Source organism: Colletotrichum lupini, chromosome 1 (assembly GCF_023278565.1).
Source record: "Colletotrichum lupini chromosome 1, complete sequence".
NCBI classification, from domain to species: Eukaryota; Fungi; Ascomycota; class Sordariomycetes; order Glomerellales; family Glomerellaceae; genus Colletotrichum; species Colletotrichum lupini.
The window spans coordinates 7,141,166-7,167,677 of record NC_064672.1 but is presented as its reverse complement, the minus strand read 5'-3'; the positions used below and the strand labels follow the sequence as shown (position 1 = coordinate 7,167,677).

At 51.4% G+C, this 26,512-nt stretch overlaps 7 protein-coding genes across 7 annotated transcripts; 1 reads left to right on the top strand and 6 right to left on the bottom strand.

The window, feature by feature from the left end:
* Positions 1 to 928: 928 nt before the first annotated feature.
* Positions 929 to 6,657, top strand: CLUP02_02040 (DEAD/DEAH box helicase; the record flags this gene model as incomplete). Its single annotated transcript, XM_049281075.1, has 5 exons — positions 929 to 1,097; positions 1,167 to 1,615; positions 1,680 to 4,051; positions 4,126 to 4,974; positions 5,028 to 6,657. The coding sequence occupies 5 exons, from the start codon at positions 929 to 931 to the stop codon at positions 6,655 to 6,657; spliced, it is 5,469 nt and encodes a 1,822-aa protein (XP_049137032.1).
* Positions 6,658 to 6,806: 149 nt separating this feature from the next.
* On the bottom strand, positions 6,807 to 8,876 carry CLUP02_02039 (major facilitator superfamily transporter; the record flags this gene model as incomplete). Its single annotated transcript, XM_049281074.1, has 10 exons — positions 6,807 to 6,965; positions 7,038 to 7,584; positions 7,644 to 7,836; positions 7,891 to 8,152; positions 8,206 to 8,308; positions 8,367 to 8,440; positions 8,500 to 8,525; positions 8,596 to 8,646; positions 8,705 to 8,764; positions 8,837 to 8,876. 10 exons carry the CDS (start codon positions 8,874 to 8,876, stop codon positions 6,807 to 6,809), a joined length of 1,515 nt encoding a protein of 504 aa, XP_049137031.1.
* Positions 8,877 to 9,989: 1,113 nt separating this feature from the next.
* Positions 9,990 to 11,215, bottom strand: CLUP02_02038 (isoflavone reductase; the record flags this gene model as incomplete). Its single annotated transcript, XM_049281073.1, has 4 exons — positions 9,990 to 10,271; positions 10,381 to 10,707; positions 10,778 to 11,062; positions 11,132 to 11,215. 4 exons carry the CDS (start codon positions 11,213 to 11,215, stop codon positions 9,990 to 9,992), a joined length of 978 nt encoding a protein of 325 aa, XP_049137030.1.
* Positions 11,216 to 12,521: 1,306 nt separating this feature from the next.
* CLUP02_02037 (NADP-dependent L-serine/L-allo-threonine dehydrogenase ydfG) lies at positions 12,522 to 15,416 on the bottom strand (the record flags this gene model as incomplete). The annotated part of the gene is made up of 7 exons (XM_049281072.1): positions 12,522 to 12,545; positions 12,944 to 13,626; positions 14,388 to 14,482; positions 14,547 to 14,932; positions 15,008 to 15,160; positions 15,238 to 15,324; positions 15,387 to 15,416. The coding sequence occupies 7 exons, from the start codon at positions 15,414 to 15,416 to the stop codon at positions 12,522 to 12,524; spliced, it is 1,458 nt and encodes a 485-aa protein (XP_049137029.1).
* Positions 15,417 to 18,012: 2,596 nt separating this feature from the next.
* On the bottom strand, positions 18,013 to 19,288 carry CLUP02_02036 (dioxygenase; the record flags this gene model as incomplete). The annotated part of the gene is made up of 2 exons (XM_049281071.1): positions 18,013 to 18,685; positions 18,843 to 19,288. 2 exons carry the CDS (start codon positions 19,286 to 19,288, stop codon positions 18,013 to 18,015), a joined length of 1,119 nt encoding a protein of 372 aa, XP_049137028.1.
* A 1,000-nt stretch (positions 19,289 to 20,288) lies between these two features.
* CLUP02_02035 (uncharacterized protein) lies at positions 20,289 to 22,799 on the bottom strand (the record flags this gene model as incomplete). The annotated part of the gene is made up of 4 exons (XM_049281070.1): positions 20,289 to 20,313; positions 20,417 to 20,794; positions 21,047 to 22,651; positions 22,750 to 22,799. The coding sequence occupies 4 exons, from the start codon at positions 22,797 to 22,799 to the stop codon at positions 20,289 to 20,291; spliced, it is 2,058 nt and encodes a 685-aa protein (XP_049137027.1).
* A 728-nt stretch (positions 22,800 to 23,527) lies between these two features.
* On the bottom strand, positions 23,528 to 25,255 carry CLUP02_02034 (acyltransferase; the record flags this gene model as incomplete). Its single annotated transcript, XM_049281069.1, has 2 exons — positions 23,528 to 24,858; positions 24,937 to 25,255. The coding sequence occupies 2 exons, from the start codon at positions 25,253 to 25,255 to the stop codon at positions 23,528 to 23,530; spliced, it is 1,650 nt and encodes a 549-aa protein (XP_049137026.1).
* Between the last annotated feature and the right edge of the window lie 1,257 nt (positions 25,256 to 26,512).

Sequence of the window (26,512 nt, the reverse complement as noted above, 5' to 3'; positions counted from 1 at the left end):
GCTCGCTCAATCCTTGCATGGAGTCATTCAGATGTATTAGTCAACAATGTGTGTTTAAACATATGGTCTTCAAATATCGACTGGAGCACTGTCAAACTTGTGTAGCTATGCCATCAATCATTTCGCCTGGAGAGGGGGCGGGGGGAGATATGTGGACGGCCTCTCGCAAATATTATGTCTGGCGCATGCCACTGGTAGTTTTCAGTATAAGGATGAAGTTTGTCATGGCTAGAGATTTTCCCCACTACCAATGCAAGGGGCCGGAGCAGCTGGCAGACCTCATACGATGGCAGTCAGCCTCATTTGACCGAAAATTCGATGCCTAGGGCTTCATGTCGAGGACTGGGTATATTGAAATCTCAAGTCACGATAGCGGCGCCCGGGAAATGAGAAAGAAAGCAAGATGCATACTAACATTCTAAGGAAAATGGAGAGAGAACCAGCTGATGATACGGAAATCATCTCGTGGCTTCCACCTGACCTGCACTGTTTGCCTTGAAGTCCTACAAGTCGCATGAAAAGCCTAGAAGAGCCTTCCAGCGAAATCGAAAGCAAAGTCTGCTTCCTCTTCGTATACGATAAAGTAAAAGATAAGGAAGAGGCAAGCGACGCTTTAACACTTCTCAAGTGAATGATGCCTAAGTTTTTTCTTATTTCTTTTTCTTTTTCAAAAAAGGGGATGCTTCCTTTGATCTAACGAGCGGCTGCGTGCTGCGGGAGGCCTACCGACCTTAGCCCTAACACAACCAACTGATTCACTGTTTTATGCCCTTTGTATGAATGCACAGCCGTACAGGTTGAAATTCTTTCGAATTCTAGATTTCTGAGAACCTCTTCTCTTTCCTCATCTTCCGGAAAGCGACGATCTCTTACAAACCAGACCATTAGTGCCGGACCTGGCCGCTTGCATTGGTCGATATCGCCGGCGATGACGTCTTCAGACGACATGATCATGGATTCTCTACAGGAATGGAAGCGGCGTCTGAGCCCCCTAAGAGTTGACATCGTTGGCGACTTTGCTGGGAAAGAGCTGTTCACCATCCATGGGGAATCTTTGGTGGCTCACTGTCTCGCCTCTGCAAAAGTCGACTATCTCGGTGGGCATCTCCAGATACCCCTTCAAATGCGTTCACTACCTACCTGATCTTGGCTAATCGATAAAACAGCGGGCTTCCAGCTACTTCATGCAGTACATGCGATCGAGGTCTTCCTGGCCAAACTCAAGGATCGGGGGTGCAACTTCCACGTCTTGTGGTTCGACAGTCATCGAGACCTAGCGACACCACCTGATTCTCCCGAGAATCAATCATACAAATATCTCTTGACGCGTGCTGTCATCATTGAGCACCTGAGATGCCCTGAAACACATCCCAAAATGAGTTTCGACGATCGCGGTATCAATTCTCCAATGAGCTTCGTGTTCCCTTCCATCATGAGCCCCGAGTTCGCGGAGTACACCAATCAGCACCGCTTTCACTTCATCATGATGTCCCAAGGCCGATCTTCAGATCTCAACACGACCAAGAAGGGAGAATCCTTGAACATTATGTATCTGTTCGGTCTTCGCGGCTACAGCTTGGCTTTTATTGACGATGTCGAGTTTCGAAGCTCCAAGGTAAAGTTTCCGTACTACCTTTGACAATAGATCACAGCGCGCTCACCTAATCTCTCAATGGCAGGCGTATACTCTCATTGCAACAGCGCCGACCTCAGTGGCAGTGATACCAGTCACAGAGCCAACACCAGCGACGACACCCGATCCCGGTTGCCAACGGACTATCGAACGTCTCCAGGCCATACCCAAGCCCAGTGAGTGGCGAGTGCTTCGATCTGACAGTGAAGTCGAGGCCCAGGAAGAAGTAGCGGTCACTGTTTGCGCAATCTTCTTGTCTAACAAGGCCTCCTCGGATGTACACAGTCACAGACTAGTGGCCGCCTTCCTCTCACACATCGTTCTGCTGAAGCACGCAACGCTCTTACAACGACCCGTGGAGACTCTACCCAAACTGGAGAGTTCTTCGGGCATCGAGGAGTTCCTTGCGACTTTTGCTGAGGTAGCAGCTCACCTGATACAGCAGTGGCCCAAGGGAGAAGAAGGACAATACCTCAATTGGAGAGTCTGTGATCTCATTGACGGCCGAATCTACAATCAAGTCTTGGAGAGACTCGAAACACTCAAACTCCCAAGTGATGCCGGTTCTGGGTATGCAGAAGCTGTACGGCGATTATCTGGCGTCGACGTATCCTACTGCATGCCGAATTCCGTTCCACAGATCAAAAGTGGCGCAAGAATACATCGCATCAGCTACCAGCCCCCAGACACACAGTCGATACTTGCATTCAGCCATCCCGTGTTGGACAAGTATCTCGAGGACGTCAAGTTGACAAGCCAATCCGTGATGGAGGATGAGACCTTTGAGTCCAAAATCTTTCAAGAGCTCTCCCACTGGCAGAATTCGAAGAAGAGCATCGATCCCAAGCATGTACCAGAGCGTCGAGGATTCTATGCGAGCAAGAGAAACCAGAGATACATGGCCGACACGATTGCCTACTCTGCCAGTCTTACTAATTCTGCCGGGAAAAGCATTGATCCTGAGACGATTGTCGCCAAGAAGTCGGACCTTTCTGCCCGGTCCAAAAAGCAAGTGGGCACAACCCGAAGACAAGATCATTCGATTAAGAGCGGTACAGAGAATGCACTTGAAACATCGAGGAGATTGAGAGAGGCGAAGAGTCAATCCAGGACCGCGGTAATCATCAAGAACTGGGCAGAGAAATGCCAGGACTTCGACAAGATCACGTCTGTCTTTCAGCGCTACTTGAAGGTCAAGAGGTATTTATCAAGTCTTTCTTCAGAGGACCAGAAGTCTATTGGTGGCGAGGTAATGTTGTACATGTGCAACATCCTTGGTCTCCAACTTATTCGCAGACCGTTGAAAAGGGCCTTCAGCGATTCAGGTATGAGCAAGCGTGGACATGATTTCTTGGCCTCTATTTCTGACATCATCGTTTCAGAATCGAGTGTATTGGCAATGATTTGGGCCCAGGTCAGAGAGATGATGTCGTTGCCCCTTTCCGTTGAGACGAAACACCAGGTCCAATATTTGATGAAGGCTTTGAAGTTCCCGCTGGGGGAACTTCGAAGCGGACCTTCTGTGCCCGTCAAACATCGTCTTCCGTTCGTCTCAACGTATGAAGTGTCAACTACGCATCTGCGAGTCCAGACAACGGGTCTCGAGTTCCAGTTGGCTCACTGTGGCCCTTATCTGGAGCGAAGCTTCGACTCCGCCCCCGACCCGCGCGTTTCTTTCAGTCCAGATGCTTGGCAACGAAGCGTACTTGATGCCATTGATGACGATAACAGCCTTTTCGTCGTCGCTCCAACGTCCGCCGGAAAGACCTTCATCTCGTTCTACGCCATGAAGAAGATTTTGCAGAACAACGACGATGACGTTCTCGTCTACGTAGCCCCCACCAAAGCGCTCGTCAACCAGATTGCCGCCGAAGTTCAGGCTCGGTTCTCCAAGTCGTACCGCCATGAGGGCCGTTCGGTTTGGGCCATCCACACTCGAGACTACCGTGTCAATAACCCCACCGGCTGTCATGTTTTGGTGACCGTTCCGCACATCCTCCAGATCATGCTTCTGGCGCCCACCAATGCGCAAAATGAGAAATCCTGGGCTCGCAGAGTGAAGAGAATTATCTTTGACGAAGTGCACTGCATTGGTCAGGCCGAAGACGGTATCATTTGGGAGCAACTATTGCTTCTTGCTCCTTGTCCCATCATCGCCCTATCTGCTACTGTGGGCAACCCGCTCGAGTTCAAGGAGTGGCTCGCAGGAACTCAGAAGGTCAAGGGCTTTGACCTTGAAATGATCGTTCACTCGGCCAGATACTCTGACTTGCGAAAGTTCCTGTACCAGCCACCCATTAGGCTTGAGTTTGAAGGACTAGAGCCAGTGGAGCGTTTGCCAATCCCCGGTTTGGATGCTGAAGCAGGAGAAACCTCGCGATTCACGTTTGTGCATCCTATCGGAAGCATTATCAACAAGTGAGTCTTGATAAAACTTTCATGCAGCCTTGCCAAATCCTGAATGCCATCTTATACTGACTGATTAAACCCAGGAATCGCGAGGCTCTTGAAGATGCCAGTCTCGAGCCACGCGACTGTCTCCGGCTTTGGCTGTCCATGAAGGAATATGAAAACGAGTCTTATCTTATTAATCCTAGCCTTGAGCCCAACATTGCGTTGCCAGAGTTGGTGAAGAAGTCGGACATTATCAAGTGGGAGGCTGCTCTCAAAGAACAGCTCTGGCAATGGCAACAGGATCCCAAGTCACCCTTTCCAGAAGTATACAGAAGGCTCAAGATAAACCGCCCTTCATCAGCGATAGACCTTAAAAGGCCCGAGGTTGTCGCGGACATCTACGGTGACGCTTCGTTCTCACTCCTCGTCGATCTCCGCTCCCGGGGTGCCCTGCCAGCTATCCTTTTCAATTACGACCGACTTGGATGCGAGAAGGTAATTCTCAAGATTCTTCAAGTCCTGGAGAATGCTGAACAAAAGTATCGCGATACAAGTACAGAATGGGCACGGAAGATGGGGGCATATCAAAAGTGGCGACAAGTCACGGATAGCAAAGCTGCGAAGAAAAAGGCGAAAGCGACTAGAGCTACTGAGGCTGCAAACTCCAAGGAGGAAAGACACCACGCAAAGGATTCTGGTGCAGCCCTGAATCAAGCTGATCTTGTGAGGGAGGAAGCAGGCCGGGAAACCAGCCCATGGGAAAACTTTGATCCCGAGGCGCCGCTTCCGCAATACAATTTTGCGGACACTACTAAACTTACGGCTGAAGAGTTTGAGGCCCGTGTTAGGTCTCTGGATGATTTGGGAATCAAGCCTCGCCTAATCGACGCTCTTCGTCGGGGACTCGGTGTCCACCATGCTGGTATGAACCGTCAGTATCGCCAAGTGTAAGTTGAACCTAGCCCCATATTCGAGCAACCACTGATTTCGAGGGGCAAAGGGTAGAAATGTTGTTCCGCAAGGGCTACTTGACCGTCGTTATTGCGACCGGTACTCTCGCTCTCGGATTGAACATGCCTTGCAAGACTGTTGTCTTTATAGGTGACTCGGCATTTCTCACGGCTCTCAACTACCGTCAAGCATCAGGACGTGCTGGACGTCGTGGATTTGACCTCCTTGGTAACGTCGTCTTTCATGGCATCCCCCACCATCGTGCGATGGAAATCATCTCGTCGCGGTTGCCCGATCTCAAAGGCCAATTCCCCATCTCCGTCACTTTGGTTCTTCGGCTCTTCACCCTGCTGCACAGCACGAACAACTCCCAGTATGCCATTGATGCAGTGGAGTCCTTGTTGACCCAAACACGTCTGTTCCTCGGTGGACCTGCCTCGCAGATGACCGTCAAGCACCACTTGCGCTTTTCCATCAAGTATCTCAGACGACAGCACCTCCTTTCTCGAAAAGGAGCACCTCTCAACTTCTCGGGCCTGGTGGGTCACTTGTACTTTACCGAGAATGCTGTGTTTGCTCTGCACTCCCTGCTCAAGGAAGGCTACTTGCACAAGCTCTGCGAGGACTTTGGCAATCCACGGAAGCAGGGAGAGATCATTCTCACTTTATTGACAGTATTGTGTCACCTCTTCTGTCGCATTCCTTGCAGCAAGTACAACAATCGGGAGTGGCGTGAAAACGTCGTATATCGATCACCTTCTGTTGTCCTTCTACCCAGGCTCCCAAGAGAGGCAGAAACCGTCCTCCGAGGTCACAACGAAGAGACTCTGAAAACTTTTAAGACCTACGTTCGCAGCTTCATTGCACAGAATCTCCAGGACTCTCCAGATAACCAGCTTCCTTTCACCAAACGCCGGGTGGGCGCCGCTGGAGAGGCCTCGGCTGATATCTCAACAGCACAGATTCCAACGCTCCCTTATCCAATTCTTCGATCCCCTTTCGCCGCGCTGTCGGGGTTCACAGACGACTTCGCCACAATTCATGAGCTATGCGACACAGTCCGCGCTGGTGTGTTTCTTGACGAGTCTGCCATCCCGTACATCCCCATTTACCCTGAGGAGACAAACGGCGTGCCCTGGAACGCATACATCTATGACTTTTACAAGCACGGTGATCTCAATACTCTTGTGCAGGACAACGGAATCAAGGGCGGCGATGTTTGGTTTCATCTGAAAGACTTCTCTCTGATCTTGGCCACCATCGTAACAAGCTTGGAGAATATTATGGGCCGAGTCGGTGCTGATGACTCGGATATGATCAATGTTCGAGATGTTGCCGATACCATTGAAGAAGAGAGATTCGGCGAGGAATTAGATGCACAATACTCGGAGAACCATGTGGCCTCGTCTGCTACTGCGAAAGCAGAGACAAAGTCCCACTATAGCAAATCTAAAGAAGCAGTGGCTGAATCATGGGAAGATGTGTCGGATGGCTCCTCCTCCGATACCGAGCACGTGGGTAGCAGCGCAAGCAGAGCGGGTCAGGCAACCGAGTCAGAAGGAACGTCTTTCGGGTCAGGTCGGGGGAAGGGAGGCGGTGATAGTCTTGTGAAGGTCCATATGGCTTTCAAACTCCTGCAGCAGGTTTTCGAAGACAAGTTCAGAAAGGTGTGGGCATGAGTAAGTAGGTAGTTTTTTTCTCTCAAAAGTACATGTTGATTAATTACAGCAACTGTAAAAGAAAGAGTATCGAAAGCTTCGTCTGATCCGACTCTACCCAATAATGTACTAAAAGGGCCAGACCAAATATCGCCAAGTCTTATTCGAACTCAGATTGGCGTCACTTTCTCCGAAACTGTGTTCTTTTGGTCCTCGTTCTCATCGGATCTCTCTCCGTCAGGCAACGTCTGCGTCTCTCGAGCCGCAGCGGCACGCTCGAAGTCATCCACCGTCATTGAGCCATATTTTGCAAGTGATTGCCTATCGATCTGTGTGATATCGTGATTAGCTACTTCATATTTGCGGAAATTAAGTGATTCTTTCAATCATGATGAGCTTACCCTGATGACGAGTCCCATGAAGCAGAGTACGATGACGCTGCACACAATCATGACAATCGCACCCTTCTTCCAATACGGCGCTTCATCGGCCGCATAGAAGACGATGCCCCAGAAAGTGTAAAGCGTGGTGGCGCCAATGTTCATAGCGTACACCGTCACGCTGCGCACCGCCTCGTCGCCGCTCCGTTGGAGAATGATGCTGGCCCAGCCAAAGATCAACGGGTTGACCATGTACGACGAACCCGATGCGTAGAATGCGAACATGGTACCGGCGTAAGGCAGGTTCGGAACGAGGAGCATCGCGGCGCAGACGATTTGGATAAGACAAACCAGCACAACCATGGGTACTCGGGTTCCGGTCGCGTCCATATGCCATGCCGCCATGATATTGGTTACGATGCCGACTGCTTGCACACCCAAAGGATAGGTGTTGATTTGGCTCTGCGTGAAGGATTCGGCGTGGTATTTAAGCCAAAGGATGAAGTTACCCTGAACAACCCAGGCCTCGAGTGTAGCGCAAATCGGAGACCACAGCACCAAAACCCAACTATTACGTGGTCAGCTTTCCCAACTCATGTCGTAATAAAAGCGGGATATTCGACTTACAAGGTGGGCATGAGTACTAGACGCTTCAACAGAGAGAACGGGTTGACTCCGTGCGACCCTTTGATGACTGGAGGCAAACGTCCAACGGCAATCTTTTTCTCAGAGTCACTGAGATACCGAGCGCTGGTGTTTTCAGGGATATCCGGGAAGTAGAAGAAGCCGAAGATCGCGATGGGAAGCGTGATGATGCCATCTGAAGTTTGTCAGTAAGTTCTTCCAGCCGCAGGCCTCGTCAACTTGTTCGTACCAATGATGAAGACCCACTGCCATCCACCAAGACCGGCAAGGCCGCCTAGTCCCTTGTAGATGGCAGCCATCATGACGCCGGCAAACATCGTGCCTACCTGACCTGACGCGGTGAAGATGGCCGTGCGCTTCGAGATTTCTTCAGGCTTGTACCAGGAGCCCATGATGTAGATGGCTCCCGAGTAGGTGCTAGCCTCCGCCAAGCCAAGGAAAAAGCGGATAACGCAGAGCTGAGCGGTATTCTTGACGCCTGCACTAGCCATCTGGGTATTGTCAGCGAGCCGCAATAGGGCAATTTGACATCGATGAGACGTACAGTCAGGAATGCCCAGAGACAGCACATCGACGGCAGCCAGATTCGCGGCCGGACGATTTGGAGACCGATGATGATGCCATGAGGAATCTGTCCCACCACCATACTTTGATATGGGGTCAGCTCATATTCGTGGAAACGCTACTCATCGGCCTAGATCTTACCCAGCAGTGGTCACCGAAAGAACTGTGTTGTAGTCATGGCCCTTCATGTGCAAGGCCTCGCGGAGGCCAGCAACCTAGAGGGAGCCTGTCAGTTCTACTCGATGGCCTACTCATTTTCGATGTGGAAACTCACATAAGCATTGGCAAAAGCAGCACGGTCTTTTGTTTCCGTCCATTGTCAGTGTTACGGTCCCTTCCTCAAAGCTGATATGAGGCAACCATCACCCACCCAGGTAGTTGAAGAAGTAGCTGAGGCAGCAGTATGTCAAGATGAAGAAGTCTGCGGTTTATTAGTCAGATTCATCGTCTCCTAATGCAGAGATAATGGGAGTGCCTACCTATTTTCTGCACAAGACGTCTTTCTTCTTTTGAAGTTGCCTCATTGCCAAGGAAGAAGGCTACGTGAAGCCAAGAAAGTTAGCCCAAGGCGCATGTACAGTTATGACGGTGGTCGAGGCTCGAAAACATACCCTTGACCTTTTTGCCGGTTGAACGGTTCTCAGTGGCCATTTTCTCTGTAAATCGCTTGCCACATAAGATTCTTTCCGATGCTACCTTATCCGAGATGCAACATGAACAAGTGCTTTCTCTCGAGTCCCGAGTGAAACAAACGATCTGATAAAGAATTTTAAGTGTTCTATCTTGACTAGCGTGTCATTCATCCGTAAACTCGAAATTTTCTACTGCCCAGATCTAGGGCGTGCGCGACAAGGATTCGTCTGTTCGGGGCACACGTTGTTGGCGATGAAATGTCAATCGCATTCCTTACAGGTCATAAGCGAAAGTAAACGCGCCGAACTTCCAAAGATGTCTAAAGAAAGAACAGAAACTTGCTCACCAGAGAACCTTGATGGCCTCATTACTACCAGTTTTCCTACTAGTCATTTTGACATGGTGGCCGGCGGCCCCGTCTCGCCCATCTACTTTTGTGGCTCCATTGCACAAGTGCACTCCACTGACTGGCATGGACATGGCATCTTGTCAAATGAAATTGCTCGGATTTGAGCGAAGACGGGCGGGGAAACGCTTGGCGGCTGATGGATCTGATAAAACACCCACCCGCTTGGGAGGCGGCTTTCCTGCATCAGTTGCCGAAGGCCTAACTGTGGCGACCTTCGGCGACGTACATTATCGCTGGTTTCGTCCTCTCTGACTGCAGCGGGCAAACTATTGGCATGGCAATTCTTAAAGCCTGTTGCTGTATTCGAAGTTGAATGCCTTTGTTTTTATCAAATTGAATTCTTTCAGTTTCCATTTTTCGTGGTCTTGTTTACCTAATCAAGGTACTCCTAAGTCGGAGCTCTATCTTCACAGAATCGTTGGTGATGCCAAGGCGAGTATTAGTCCGAGTTGATTTAGACTAAACTCTGATCGCCCACGAACCATATTTACCGCATCAAGGTTTTAAACATGCAGATCAAATGAATGGATTTCAACTCGAAACCGGGGCCGCCTTGAAATGGATCAGCTCACTAATAGTGGATGCATCGCGACTTTAATCGAAGTTTTGAATTTCTGCGGACTCACCTATTGGTCCAGCAAGAACGGCTACTGACACGTTCCAACAATAGCCGCAATTGCTGAGCCTGTCAAAACCTACCAAGTAAGAAGTCTGTTGGTTGTTTACTTTTTACCAGCTGCTTCCATGGCCTCGCGCTTCTTCTTCTCGTAGATGGAGTTGATCTTGCCCTCCAGAGCCTCGCTGCAGAAAGTCTCAAACGAATTTCCCGTTAAGTCGGGATACAGATCCTTGGCGATTTGATATCCTAGGTATCGCGCGTACTCCGGCGTGTTGTCTCCTCGGAGGCCCCACGATTTCCGATATTGTAAAACCGATAGCCTATGAGGGTTGGCCTTGTCATCCTTCGCCTTGACCATCGCAGCCTCAATCTCATCAGCCGACATCTGTGTTTCAATGTCAGTTTAATCGCTCAAAGCTAAGCCTTCACCGTCTATTTTTCGCTCCATGTATGCCTTATTTCCCCGAGTCTTGGGAAGGTGGTCTAGAACTTACGTATTTTCTCTCAACCTTTTCTCCACTCATCTTCTCAATCAGATCGTATACTTCATTCTGGGACATGAGTTCGGTGAAGGCGAAGACTCTGTGATTCAGGGTCCGTGGGTCCGCAATGATGCGAGCGACGTATTTGCCAATGTCGCGGAGGTCAGTCATACCAGAGAGAACGCTTCCATCTCCAGCGATCAAGTTGTCGAATGGGCTTGCGACTGCGTCAATCCGTCCCGAGGCCAGACGGGGCAAGCTGATCTGATACCACCAGCCAACATCGATGACCGTGTACGGGAGGTAAATAGTCTGGATATGATTTAAGACATCCTCTTTCTAGGACGCATTCAGATGTCAGCTCAACAGCTAATTTGACATATCCTGGGGTCTAGGGAGTCTTCCTCACCTGATCTCGGAACCACAACATGCCCCTGCCGGGCATCACCGTCCCAAAGAAGCAGGGGACGAATCGCTTTACCCCCGCTTTCTTAGCCGCATTGGCGAGGGGGATTTGGTCGAGCAGCTTGTCTGCCACAATGGCTGAGACGACCACCTCATGACCGGTAAGCTGATTCGCGATTTCATCTTCGGGTCCGCTCAGGTCTACTGTGGCAATCTTGACGCCCCTCTTCTCTAAAGCTTTGACCTCTGGCTTCTCCAGCGAGCTCGGTCGGATAAGCGCAGTTATCTCCTATCAAACGACTTATCAGTAACTTTCCCAAGGTGTTGTACAGATTTTCATGATAGACGAGGTCCCTACGTATTTCGTCTCAGGCGAGGAGAGCAGGCCATCTATAATGGAAGTTCCAGTCTCGCCGGTTCCACCGAGTACTGCGACCTTCATTTTCAATGTTGTTCTTTGGTTTTGAAGAGAGTTCTGCTAGGGGGCTGTGTTAGTTGGCTGGGCGGGCTGTGTCCCACTTTTCCTAACTAATAGGATAATCGCGATTTTCTCGGCTAACCACAGCAAGCAATTGATTCTAGCTTTCTACTGCTGGCGGTCGCGCGCGTAGGCTTATAGGTGCTACTAAAGCTCTTTAATTGTCGCAACCGGTGCGAGATGCGGTAGGTTGGGTATATTATACTCCTCTAATTACGTAGGGGCAATTGGGTTAATTGGCAGTACCTCTATCGAAAAGTCGCGATAGCTTCACTTTTTGCGGGCGGCGACGGCGAGGTTAAAGTAGGCAATTGGCAGTAGTGGAAATCGGTCGGAATAATCCCTGGCCTCTCATTGGTCGGACCGGTCTAGGGAAAGTGGGACACAGCCCGCCCAGCCAACTAACACAGCCCCCCTAGCAGAACTCTTTGAAGAACCTAGGATATTTTGTTGCTTGGAGTCGAAGTCAATGATCTAGTCCAAGGCTTTGTTGTTGATGAGAAGAACTTGAGTTTAACTTATGCTCCAGAATCGCATAGAGCTAAGTATGGATCCCTCTCTACCCAGAGAATCGCCTACTATTGGCTCTCATATCGCCATGGGGATGATATCATCGCAAAACCATTTCTCAATGTCCGTGTCTCGAACAGCCAAAAGTCCGCCAAAAGCGGGGAAAAGCTGCGGGCTGGCCCGGTTTGACGCTGCGGAGTTTTATCGGGTTGGGGCTGAATGCAACGCGGACGCAACTTCCCGCGCTTAGGGCCGGGGGCCCGCGCCAGCCCACTCGGTTTCGGTTCCGGAAGTGACTGGAGGACCGGGGGCGGCGGCCCAAAACCTCGGCCGAGGTGGCTCTGGCTTATAAATCAGTATCAACCCCGCGTCTTGTTGCTGGTAATTCCCTCGTATGAGAATACGAATAATACGAGGTATCTCAAAATTTGTCATTAACAACATCGTGTCGGCTCTTCGTTGAGATTATGCTGTAGTGAGTCATTACGATGCCATACCAAGCATTGTGTTCTAATAGTCTAAGTACGTCGTTATGGTTAGCAGTCCACAATTGACCGTAAGCTTGTTCTACCCGAGTTAGCGCAAGCGTAATTACTACTTTATCGTGACGAAGCATGAAAGGCATGTTACATCTCAACTTCATGTTTTGGCTCGAGTAGTCAAGGGACATAGAAGCAATAAGTTCAACTGACTGGACGAGACAATGCTATATCAAGTGGTTCAAGTCTGTTGCAACAACCTTTTTAATGAGATCACAACTTCACACTGTTGTTTCTTTGCCGAACTGATGGTTGTAAACCTTAGTCAGTATGATATTCTTTGAATCATGCTCAAGTGGGCATGTTTCTAACAAATATGCCTCTTCTCTAAATGCAATCGGTGCTATGACATTGATCAACTTCTCCGAAGAGCAATCTCGAAGTCGTATCGATAGTAAACACTTGAAGCGGCATAGACTTCGCTGCCGACTGGAATTACCAACACATAATCGAGTGGCTGAACTAGAAATCCATTGTGGCAGGTATGCTAAATTCATTCCGAGTGCCACATAGTGCCCTCCAATGCCTGCTCAGTTACTCTTTTCTCTCCACCTCATCGTTTCATGATCTCCCTCAACTTTTACTCTTCAAAAGTCACTCTTATTTGATGCCATTAATGCAAATGTTGACTGAACCAGCTTACCGCGGCCGACTTTGCCAGAGCCATCGCCTTCCTCTCTCCAGGCTTTCCGGGATCACCTCTAGTCAAGCAAGCATGCTCGACACCAGGGTAGTGATGATACTCAAACGACACGCCCTTCTTCAACATGGTCTCGAAATAATGCGACTTGAGCTCGGGGGTGAACTGCGTATCAAATTCGGGAGCCAACAGCTGCACCGGAACCCCAACACCGTCAATATCCTCCTTGGTCAGCAAGCTGGGGTGGCCAGTCGCGATGCAGTCAACCAACGGAGGATCATGCTCTTTTGCTCCTAACCGAAAGACTGCCCACCCTCCGTAACAAAACCCAATAGCCCCGACTTTCGTGTGCTTCTTGCGAACCTCCTTGACAAAGTTGGTGATTTCAGGTTCTCGAATTTCTCGTGAATTGTCCCTTCCAAAGCTCGAGAGGTCAATTTCGTGCCATCGATTCTGAAGCACTGGCTCAAAGGGTACAACCCAACCGCCGAAGAAGTCTGGTAGATAGACCGTGACGTTGGCTTCGCGAGCATAGTGATCCGCCAGGAGGCGTGCGTTGGGGAAGGTCCAGCCTAGAAGGTCGTGAACGATGACAACTGCGGCGTGTGGATTGTCACCGACGACGTAGACGTCATTGTTGGCAAGCTTGTCGGTTCGGCCCGTTGGAGTGCCGTCCCATTCAAAGGCTTTCAAGCAACACGATGGGATAGCCATTTTTGGGTTCTTTGGAACGTGAATAGAGCAGCGCCCTTTAGGTCTTTAGTATAACAGTATCTTCAATCTCGAGGGGTATAGTCGTGAGTTGAGTAAGACGATTCTGTGAGGGGGTTCGTATTAATAGGGCTGATGTTGCAGCCTTCGGATTTACTACTACCTAAACACCGGTGCCATGACAATGCGGAGAAAGCAAGTCGGCCTGGAAAGAGTCCGGACGCCGATCTTCCAATGAGATATACGTTACACCAAACCAGGAACGAGGCAATTGATGGTCGGGATACCAACATCTTAAGTTGAAGTGAAATAGTCACAACAAGGTTGTTGATGTACCAATCAAAGCTTTGGACGTACGAGTGCGAATGCGACTCAGGCTAGGGACTTCGGTTTAGCGACCTGAAGAGGACGGAAACTCGACTTGGCAACTAATGTTGCTGCGACTACTAGACCAAAGGTACTTAGGTTAACTAAGTACGTATAGCTAATTCCCAAGCAGAAGAGAGATGTGGGTTCAGGAAAGTCGATGTAGACATCTTCGCCATCTCCCCGCTTTGAAATATCTACAACCTCCCGCAGAGAGCTGTAGCTTCGGCGTACATCGTTTATCGTGATTCAATTGAATTTAGATTTAATCATGACCCCGCTGATTCCATGTCCGATCAAACACGGTGAGTGAGCGTTGAGCTAGTTGCAGGTTAGTTGATTGATGTAGTCACAGGGGTGCTCGACATACCTGTAGGCACGACGTCAAGAGCCTTGATGGAGACATTGTCCGGTTGCTCCAGCATGTAGACCGCCGCCTGCGCAACGTCTTCAGACACAAGCGGACTGACCGGTGTTAGTTTATTCACTCATAGCAAAAAAAGAAAATAGACCAGCGGCAAGAACTTACTCGTATCCTTCCACGAATGAGTTGTACTGGTCTTGATCGAAACCCACACGCTGCGTGTGGAAGTGAGTCGCGATGACACCAGGCCTGATTGCTAGCACCTTAATGTCGGTTTCCACGAGTTCGTTGCGAAGAGAATTGGTGAACCCCTCTTGAAACGCTTTGCTCGCGTGGTAGACTGCCTCGCCCGGGAACGGTGGCACTTCATGCGCAGTGACAGAGGTGACGTTGAGGATTGTGCCCTTCCCGGGCTTTTGCTTCATCATGGACCTGTTGAGTACCGAGTGTGTCACGAACATGGTTCCGTTGATGTTAGTGTTGGACATGGTGATGATGTCCTCGATCTTGAGGTCTGGGAACCTGGCGGGAGCTCCCAAAGCGAGCCCAGCCTTCGGGGGGACGGGTTAGCGAGGCTTGGAAGGATGTGGCGTCACACTGAAAGTTGATGTAAAAGCCGAGCGTACGTTGTTGATGAGAATGTCAATCTCGCCAATCTCTTCGATGGCTGAGCCGATCGCATTGTCGACCACGTCGAAAACTCCAATGTCAGCGGCTCGGTAGATGACCTTGACGTTCGGGTTGGCACTCGACACGCTTTTCGCAACAGTGCTGAGTTTCTCCTTCACAAAGCGTCAGTCAACTGACGTGCAGGTAAAGCTTCCCCGTGTACCTGGTCCTCCTGCTGCCAACTTACTTTGGACCTGGATAGGAGAACTAGATTCGCACCCTTGGCAGCCAGCGCCGTGGCGATTGCTTCGCCGATTCCCATAGAGGCGCCTGTCTGTAGAGATTCAGTGATGAATCCGCGTTGTAGCCCAGTTTTTGTCATTATTGTAAACGAACCAGCAAGACATTCTTTCCGTCGAGACCCATCTTGATGTCGAACAGCTAAGGTGGTCGCAGCCCAAGTTAAAGTTCCTCTTGATCTAAATCCGACAAAGTTGAATCGATGAGACTACTAGGTGGAAGGCAATGAGCTTTGAGGGTCTTTTAAAAGCGTTTATACGATTTCTGAGGAGCGTCTCTCAGTGATATGAGAACCATTCAACACCACGAGATGAGTTGACTCTCTAGTCGTTCAGCTTACAAATGTCCCCTACGTCATGGTCGACTAACTAGGACGACCCCACTTCGTGAGATAGAACCTGAGTAAAGTCATCCTATGAGAAAGGCCACCACATGCTCATTTTCGGCGATAACATGCACGAATACGGTGATATAGTCTCTAAGCATAACATTCTTTCCCGCTGTAGAGAGCCCATGGGCGGAAACAACCTCTATTGGGCGCGCTGCGCCTCGGCGCGTCCACAGGTGGGGAGAGACCTTTTTTTGCCCCAACTCCACGGACTTTCTCGCCGACTGAGTCATTGTAGCGTTGGTACTTCGTCAAGCCAAGGTCTGAGACGCTGGCTGAGCCGTGCTGGGAACGAACGATTCAAGTAAGGCATCGGTCAGTGTGAATATATGGAATCACTTGAATGTGCACAATCCCGAGCTTCGATCCTTACATGCACGTACATCGAAACTCGCTGAAGAGAGAAGATTGCTAGGTTCGAGATCATGTAGCCTTCTTCGGGAGAAAGACACCCTACGCTAGGACCTCAAGCTCACAGCAGCGGTAGATACCAACGAATCATGACGAGGATCAAGACTCTCAGTCAAAGGAAATCAAAGAGATTTAGCAGCGAGATTCTACTTGATGTTACCAATGCGATAAAATCTTGATATGACCTGGATCAGTCTACAGGCTATCTCGACGCCGGCAGCGTGGGAACGAATCGGATCTCACGCCGGATCTCAAGCTAGACGGGCCGATGACTGTGGCAGGCGGCACAGGGGTAATTCAACGGCCTGGCTTTGTGACACGAAGCAACAAGGGATACCTTTTACAAAAGGCCTATCGCTGATAGGACCGACTGTACCGATTGTGCTGTGGGCAGCACGTCAAGAGACACCGGCATGCTCGAGCACAAGCCCCAACTCATTCATGTTGTTAACCAAGATGGGCTTGGAGAAATGTGTTTCTCATGCCCAAGAGATAGTACTCTCGCACCTTGCCAGAAAAGTAAGAGCTGTGGGTTATGCCTGTTAGGGAAGCCCTCTCTAGTCCACCTTAATACCACGTGGTAGTTATTTTTGAGATGACGGGAGCATATAACGCTTGTCAGAAGCTATGTTGAATTTGATCAATAGGGAGTTCTACTGAATGGTCATTGACCCAATCAGTAGATACCAAGTTTTACGTATTTTCCCGAGCATGCAGTGCGACGAGATTTCGTCCAAAATGTACGACGGAATTCTGAGCCTTGAATTGAAAACAGGTCATTGCCACACCTACTTGTTCTTGAAGAACTGTGAGGTCTAAACACGAAGAAGGGACGTACTGCCCGTGAGCTGGAGCTCGTGGCTTTCCATGTAGTCATTGAGATCTGCCAGCCATCCCTCGACCGATCTACTTACCGGTGATAACGAGGCACTCACTAGGATCGCGGGGTAATACGGGAAGAGGCTCTCCTCATACCGGTAGATCGGCAGCTCTCACGTTAAGACCGAAGAGCGACAACCCGAGCGTACGGATTCGATGTCCGTTACCTACCGTAGCCATTAGCCGTGATAGCTGTCAGGCACGCACGGCACGATAACGTGCAGACTACCATCCGGAGCCAGGGGAAACTGTGATCTCTTGGCTTCTAAAAATGCCAGCAGTGTCGCAAAGCCGCTCTCCAGTTCCGGCTTAGACCCACTGACGCACGTCCTACCCCGGTCTCGCCCCCCACGGCATTTCGAGTCGGGAAAAGAATCGTCCCCCCAAGAGCCAAGGGAGAGGGCGAATAGCTTAGCCGAAGGTTTCCGAAGGAACCCGGTAAGTGGAGGAGGGGGAGGGGAAAAGTCGGGGACACTGTTGACTGAAGACACGCAGAGTCTCAGAGTTGAGCTTTCAGTCGCGTCAAGTCAATTCAAAGTTATTCATCCAAGGACTTCAGGATTCACTTCACACGGGTGAGGGAACGAATAGATTCAGAGCGGTTCTCAAGAGCCGATTTGCTCAGATTCGCTACGTAGCATCCGCCTAGAAACTCAATAGCTAAGTTGAAAGTCTACGAGTTGCAAACTTGGAGACGAAGACACAAGCACGCGGGGTTTCAACCAATCACCAAAGTACCGCGATTTTCTACCGAATCAACTTGAAGAGGATATCAATTTCTAATTCGTGCGGAGAAAATTGGGCCTTCTAACGGGCCACATTTGCACTGACGCCATTTTGCAGTGCGGTTTTGGAGGGATACACGAAGAAAAAAAGTGAGAAATCTCCGTTCTTCGGAGTCTCATGCTCAAAACAATTATCCAGACCCATTGTGCTGTCCTTTCAGTGTACTATGCACGCACACCACCCACACACATTCCGCTCTCACATGCTGAAACAACCACTCATTCTCATTCAAATCAGAAGCCCCCCACAAGTTTAGACTTAGAACTTGTTCTGGTTGGCGTTCTGCATGAGCATCTGGGAATCCGGCTTGTACTTCTTGGACACCAGGCGGACGTCGTACTCGACGTCGAGGGTGGCGCCCTTGGCCTCGTTCTGAACAGGCTTGAAAGTAAGAAGCAAATCGTCCTTCACGGCGCAGGCGGTGTCGGTCTCGAGGTACGGGTCGTCGCTGGGGTAGAGCTGTGCCGTGACGCCGATGAAGTCGGGGTGCGTGACCATCATGTGAATGTGCGCGGGGCGGTACGGGTGGCGGCCCATGAGCTTGAGGAGATCGGCCGAGGGGCCGGAGGTGTCGATGGCGTACTCGGTGGGCTTCAGGCAGTAGAAGTAGAACTTGCCCTCAGCGTCCGTCTTGAACTTGCCGCGCAGGTTGTGACGGGTCTGGTTCTCGGGGTCAAAGACATCGTACTTTCCATTGGTGCTGGCCTGCCACATGTCGAAGACGGCGTCGGGGATGCCCTTGCCCGTCTCCGCGTCCTTGATGACACCATGGAAGTATGTGAGCTGGCCGTCCTTGGGCATGTTCTGGACGACGGAAGCGCCGAGGTCGCGGAAGGGGGTCTCGGGGGACCAGAAGGGGCCGAGAATGGTGGATGATGTGGGGGTGACGCCGGACTCGGTCTCGACCGTGTGGTTGATCTCGTCGACGAGACTGTAGAGAGGGGGGAGAATTGTTAGCCATTGGCTGGGTCTCTGCTTGCGAACATGGCATCGCAGTGGCGCGGCCGGAAAAGCCGCGCACGCGGGGTAAATGATTTTCGGAGTAGACGGCCGCGCTAGAGGGCAGGGAAAGGGGGGTTGCGACTTACGACTCAATACCCAGGATATCGCACACTCTCCATGCCTCGTTGCGGTTCTTCTGGTAGGCCTGGCCAATGGAGTTGATGTAGTTAACACCCAGAACCCACTCCTCTTGTGTGAGCTCGACATCTCTGCAGAAGTCGTGAAGGTGCTTGATCAAAGAGCCGAGAACCTGTCTGTGTCTGGGCTTGGTCTCGGGGCTCATGAGGTCGATGACATGTTGTGTGAAGTTGGGGTCGAACTTGCTCTTGGTGCCATTGGCGCCGTTGGCGTGTCCGTTGACGCCGTTTGTGCCGTTCGTAGCCATTGTGATGGATGTTGTGGAGATGTGTTTGGTGGAGGGTATCTGGGGGGTGACAGGAACAACGCGCTGCGAAAGAGATGGGGGAGAGCACTTGTAGAATGAGAGATTCTTTGAAACAGGAGCAGACCTGCGAACGAACCGGAGGGCCATGATGGTTAAGTATCAAAATCTGGAGCCCCGGATTCAGGCATGAGCAATCCAGACAAGCAAGCCACGGATGGTGGGCATGAATCGTATGACCATCTTTGGTTGCGGCAACAGAGTGCGGCATCGAGTGCGGCAACAGACTTCGGCAATTTGACTAGGGGTTCAGTTCTTTGGGGTAAACTTTCGCGCCTCGCGCTTTGTGCCCCGCGGTGGCTCGTCCATCCCACCACCAGACCTCGATCAGAGTGGCAGAGACGACGGACTAACCCCCGCCATGGTCCCTGCGGTCCTTTACTCAGCCAAGGGGGGCAAAACATAGATCCGGGACAATGAGTAGCGATGATGGCATGGGTAAGTGTAATTCCCACGCCTAGCAGCCGAAATGCGGGGGAAACCCGTGGGAAAGCTTCAAAGCATGCGGGGGGGACACTCTGGAAGACAGACGGCGTCGACTAGGCTCCATCAAGAGTTGCTTTGTTGTTTCTAACTGGCTGGACGCCAGGAACATATGGGGACAGAGTCCGTCCAATGCCAGATGGCTGGGATTCTGCTCACAGCTCGCTGACGGATCCATCTCTCCTGATTGGCATGACCAGTCAGGCGGGCGTCGCTGTCGGTTTTGGATTCAGCCGGAACTGTTGGATCCTTCAGCTTTCCATCGTTCGATGTTTGACCATGTAGCGCATCAAATCGGCGCATCGAAGCGGCTCAGTCGGGAAGAAACGCGGATGTTGAAGGTTAAGGTTGGCTTTCCACGAGTCGTGTGTGATATGGGAAGATGAATTGTAGCACAACACGACCCCAGACTCGCTTGTCGCGTCTCTTGCCGGGTCAGACATTTTCTTCATCGCGGTAAGGTACCGGTAGTCTCTGTCACCACCGATTTGCTCAATCTCAGACTCAGAGGCCACCAGATGCGTCCTCCGGGATCGGCGCCGGTTAGATTCGACCTCCCGAACGTACCTTCAATGCTGGCAACAACGACGTGTCCTTGGGGAAAGGCTCATTTGATCACAACCGAGACAAATCTAGATTATAAGTATTGACAGCAAAAAGACACGTTTCTAATTTCTCTACAGCGAGCATCATCTCATCTTCGTACCACGGGAGTCACCCTGCCCCGGCACTAACGAGGCATTCGCAGCCTCCGGATCACTCCTCCCCGTCCCCAGATCTAAGAATCCCGGGTCCATCCCGCCATGGAATCGCACCCGCATCCGGCCTGACTCCTGCTGAATCCGATGTAGCTCCGGCGCCGACCGTCCGTTCTCCTTGAAGAACGTCATATTCCTCGCCATGCGGACCCCATCCCTGGGCCCATCACCACCATTGCTCGCTCCGCCCGCTGTCCCCTTTGGCCCCATGGTATCATGCAAACCAAAGAATAGTAGCGGCAGCACGCTGCCCTTCCAGACGGGCTGCTCGGGGTCGTTATAGTTCTTGAGAATGATCCAGCCCAACAGGATCCCGCAGAGGCCCACCAAGATGATGGGCAGCGCTATGTACTGCCTGTCAAAGTAGGTACACGTCGAGCTCGCCCATACCTCGCCCAGCGCCTCAGCCCGCCGATTCAATAGAGCGTTAGCGCCAGGGACGACGTCCGGCCCGAGCCCCGTCATCCGAAGTTTGTTCGTCACAGCCCAGGCAAAGTCGTCGACGGCGCTCGTAAGGTTGGTTACGGTGGCGTTCATGTCGGCCCACAGCGGCGTGAGCCACCAAGAGTCGTAGCAGTTGAGGTGTCCGCTCTGCATGGAGTCGTACCTACACGAGGCGCTCAGCAAGCTCGCCTTGAGGAAAGTCGATAGCGCGGAGAAGAAGGTCCCGTCCATCTTGTACAGGCATTCGTTCGGCACGCGGGTGACTTCGTCGCTGCCGCTCACGCTGAAGTTGGTCCAGATGCGTCCCGGAACGTCCAAGGCCTGGCTCTGGTTGGTGGTATCGTACCAGGTGCCGTTGTCAATCACACAGGGACTTTGTCTCGCCGTGTAGTTGCCGTACAATGAGTATCGCGACGCTGCGTTCTCGGCAGGATTGGACGCCGCCGTCGTCGTGCGGACGACCGTCTCCGTTAATGTGTTGTTCACGTACCGCGCATGATACTCCTTCAGGCACGGGTACAAGATACAGGAGGCGGCGACGTAATCCCCCAGGTTGCTAAAGTAACTATTGTCGGATTGCGACAGACGATGCGGGCATGTCAGCTTCGATGTTCCCGTCGAGTTGTCCGACGTGCACGGAGACGTCGAAATCATGAGCATGCTGAAGTTAGCCATCGAAACAGGGGCTGCCGCGGCGAAGTCGTCGCTGAAGAGTTTCGTGTACGCGGTCAGGTTGCTGTAGCCCATCCACATGTACTTTCCGGCCAGGATGTTGATGACGGCGCCGTCGTCCGGCAGCGACAGGTTGCCGACCGTATCAGGCTCGCTGACGAAGCTCGTCGTATCAATGCACTTGCTACACACGCCGATGCTCGCGTGCGTGACGCCCGTGCCATAGTCAGGCCACGTGCAGTTTCCGCTGGGGCAGAGAACCTGGACGTCGCTGTCCTGGCTGCCTGGATCCGTAATCCCCTGGATCATGGCACTCTTCATGTCTACCTCGATCTCATAGGATCCGGCACCGACGCGGTAGTACGCCGACGAGCCCGGCACGTAGTTCGCTGCGGGGATCCTGGCGCGGATGTTGTCCTCGAGCATGGGGCAGGTCATCGTTCGGACGGCCTGCTGGGTGACGGGACCAACGGCAAGGCTGGCAATCGTCACAATGGCGGCACCGATGGCGAGGAAGCCGGTGGAGGAGAAGCCCAGGTTCCACACGAGCATCGCCAGGAGTTTCGTGGAGCCGAGGATTGAACGGCTCGCGGCGTCAAAGTCCTGGAGGTGCTGGAGGGGCCGGGTCTGTTCGGCAAACCAGGTCCATTTGATCTGGCCGATAATTTCTGCTACGGCGGCGACGATGGCAGCGCGGAGAAAGGTCGAGAGGAGCGCAATGGCGGAATTGAGGTTGATTTCAAAGGGCCATTTCGGCATGTAGTGGCCATCGTAGTGGGTGAGGAGCCAGATGATTGCGGTGAGTAGACTGATTGCGACGAAGAGGGTGAAGATCTCGAGGCCCCAGTACCTTAGGACATGGCGGGTGTGGCCAGATCGTCTCGGACTCGGTGCGGGTTGATGGTGAATTGGCGGATTTATCGGAGGAGGAGGCGGTGGCGGAGCTGGTGGTGAGAAGTGAGGCTGCTTGTCTTGGTCGGTCTCCTGGAAGGGCCATCGAGGCTCGGATGGATACTGTGATCTCGAGCCATAGGCGGTTATGTCTTCTTGAGGTGGGTTAAAAGAGGGTTGCTTGGCCCGGTCTTCCAGCTCCCAGCTGCGTTGTGCCTCTGGTACTCCCATGTCTCAAATGACACCACGGCTTGGCAGCGTTAGTCCGCGTCTGAAGCTTTCTGAAGACATGCAAAGACTTACGCCAAGGTGCGTGAAGCACAGCCGGGCAAGAAGAATAGGTTGGCCTTCATATTTCGATGATGATAATGCCCCCTGAGTGCGCCCACAAGGCCAGATTTAATCTTCAAGCTTGCAAAGAAGGTTGATCAAATGAACCGAGATTGGATTCTCCATTTAGATCGCCTCCCACTTGCGAACATATCCAGCCTTAAACCATACGAACGGACGGGTAACCCAATTAGGCGTTGCTCGTATTCGACAGTATCCACAGCCACCCTGGGGCACTGACTCGGAAATTTCCATCCACAAGGTTGACTAGCCGATGATCCGTTAAATATACGGATGGAAGCGTCTGGGCTAACATGACGATCCACAACACGGAGAAACGATCGCCGTGGTCGTTTCTCCGGCCTATTCAGCGGAACTCTCATCCCAATTTGGCGTTCACCTTGGTGAGACCAGCTCGTGATGTACGTCTTGACCGAGCTGACTCAGCCTCAAGCACCTTGACTTGTAGATAATTATGCTCAACATCTCTCCCAAAAAGTCGCAGGAAAGAGTGCTTCTAACCTTTCCGAACATTAGTCATCTCGCCGACGTCGCTCTGATGATGCACGTTGGCAGTGTTTTTATATGCACTCAAGGATGCCTCTGAATTATGTCAGTTGCCGTGAAGGCAGCAGTGATTAGAAATAGCTAAATTAGCGTTTGACAGGCCTCAGAGTTAACAATGGGGTTTGACAGAATTGTAATGTATTAAATGATTAAACTTAGTAACTGTTCAACCCTGGAAATTCCACTACTTCGTCTTTTCAATCAACCTTCCCTCGAACCAAGCCGCGAACTTGACAGCGTTGACATCCACATGTCTCTGCACGAAATCCGCTACGCAGACGACACCTGGTAAGTAAAGACATGTTGAAAGAAAGACGACAAGTCCCCAGTCAGTGCTAAGGTTGGCTTCAAGAAGAGTGCCAGTAATGGCACTAAAGAACCGAACGCAGTGATAGCCCCAGAGCCAAATCAGGCAGTTGTGAACGAGGTAGATGGCGAACGATATCCGGCCGAGGTATTGAATGACCCGACCCGTGAAAAGCTGCTGAATGAAAGGTGACTGATCAATGGTGGAAACCAGCCAGACAGCGGCGATGGGGATCCAGAAGCCGTCGCCTTCGCCGTACTTTGCAGGGGTCAGCCAGGAAAGGTTTCTAAATCCTGGGGTCTGCGCAACACTTCCGCTCCCCTCGGGGAACGACAACAGCCATAGGGCGCCGATGAAAGAGGCTAATTGAAGAGTCTTCTTGGAGATCCCGTAGGTTTTGGAGGATTTGATCAACGAAATTGGGGCATTGAATCCCCTCAGCCCCTCACGTCGCCAGTACGAAGGGCTCGATAGGTGTGGTAGAGTTTCCCAGACGTAGCCGTTGCTCTCGTAGTCGGCATTCTCATCGTCGCCGTAAAATCTGAGGGCAGCGAGGAGCAGGCCGGACAAGAAAAGAAAGAACTGCCAGTAGCCGGAGTGAATGGTGTAGATGAGGAGGCACACAAGGAAAAGAATTCGAACGCTAGGGCGAACTCGGTAAAAGGCGACATGTGCCAAGAAGACAATGAGTGAACCGTCAAACTCCACGGGGATGGTCCAAAGTTGCGGCTGATATGGAAACCCTCTTCCTCTGTCAAGGTTCTTGGCCATTGGGTCGGACAAAATCGAGAAGTGCCCCCACCATCCAACTACTTGGTCCCATACATTGTCTAGTGCTGGTGGCCTGAACATTGTGACAGATGGACCGGAAATAGGCTCAAGCTCAAATAGTTTGAAGTAAGCTAGGCCAGCGACGGCAAGTGACGTGATCATTGTCGGAAGGAAGAGGCGGATATACCGACGAAAAGCTGAGGAAGCGCTGGCGATTGCGAACTCGGCCGACTTCTTCTGCCTAATGAGCTTCATAGGCTTGTAGCTTAGGGCATAACCGGATATGACGAAGAAGACGCAGACGTTCGACAGTCCTGAAAGAGCCAAGCGAAGGATTGGGATCTGGAGAAAGAGAGGTGTATCATCGCTCATGAAGCCGCGGCGGACCTCGCCGGTCAACGTGCAGAGGGACCAGTGGTGGCAGACGACGAAGAACGCTGCGAGTCCTCGAAGTCCATCTTCACCGTACATTAGCTACAGAAAATCATGCTTTGCTGAAACTTAGATCAACTTACCGAGCCAAGCTGATGGATGGAGGGGCTTTGGTGTCGCATCAGGATCCACTGGGTGCAGGAAACTCGGGATCAAGGCCAAAGCAAGGTTCTTGGGATATCTCAGCCAAGGCGGCAAGGGGCGAGTTGCAACGAAGGTGTCGTCGAGAGAGATATCATCTTCTACTTCGAGAGTCTCAATACGGAAGCTCTCAACCTTGTCGTCCTGGCAAAGACGAGCGTACTCCAAGTCATCTGAAGAAGAAGAGAAAGATGCTTGCGAGGAGGATGAAGGAGAGGAAGGCTGAGACTTCAGCAAGCTGGACTCCAGGTCTCCGGACATGGTGTCGTCGGTGGTGCCCTCCAAGCAGGCGGTGCTGCTGATTGCCCGAGTGGTGATGTTGGACAACGTCAAGGAGGTGAAGCGCCAAGAGTCCTGCTTGCGGCTGGATACGAAAATGAAGCGACATTTATGGAAGCTACTTGGGGATTCCGAGGGCCGGAAAGTTCGCCCCCTTTTTCGTGCGTTGCTCCCGCATGCCACAATGTCTTATGGAGTGGAATCTTCGGTAAAAAATCCCTTGGGGGGTCATAGGCGACCATCGGGACCACATCGAGCGCCGAAATGTCCATCGCCCTTTCAAATGGTCAGCACTATGACATGCGCCCAAGTTAGGAATGTTTATACTCAACTTGTGCTTGGCGAATTAGCAGTCGGGAGACGGTGTGTTTGGAGACTGCTCTTTGTTCGCAGTGCAGCCATCGAGAGGTTTTGGTGTTCTGGATCGAGCACAAAAGTCTGAATCAGTCTATGCAAACTTGAGCTGAACAGCCGTCAAGCTCTAGGCACGCCTTTGCCTCGTGCTCTTGATCTTTCGGCTGGAATTACTTTTACCAGAAAGAAATCCTGAAAGCCTGGTGGAACGCAAGCAGCAAGCTCGAATCGCAATTTGTAGGCTCATTATTAGACCCCTTCTAGTGTTGCGATGCCAATGAGCCTCATGCGCCTCTTCCCTACTAACTAGCAGGGTCTGTGGACGTAGTTACATCGCTGAATATCGAGATGTCATTTCATCGCTCTGGATGAGTCTTTGTTGATAAGAAGAGCTCTCTCTAATCGCAAGCTTCGTGACACCATTGTCGTTGGTGGGCCACCGAAGCCCCTAGGTAGTGGTTCAGGTTACACCAGTCGAAAGATCAGCAGGGCAAGGGAGTCGACTGGACCCTAGAGGCCGCATTTCGAGGAAATGATACTTCGCCTTGTGCAACCCCAATTGAGACTATGAGTGGCCCCTTCCTTTCTTTTTGATATGAGGACGCATTTTCAGAGGTGTACATGGACTTGCCCCTTGTTTACATTGACTAATCATAGTACTTCAATGTCCAGTCTAGCTTTTCATTTGAGCGTGAAGCGAAGGACAACCCGAGCCGACATGGCACATGTAGCATAATGACGTAATGAAAAATCTCCCATGTTATATGATGATTGGAATGCCCGTACATAAACTACTCTTCTGGTTCACGACGGATCACTCACAGCGCTGAATTTACGCTGCAAAACGTTTTGCTGCCTTCTTCATCAACTCGGGATGGGTACAAG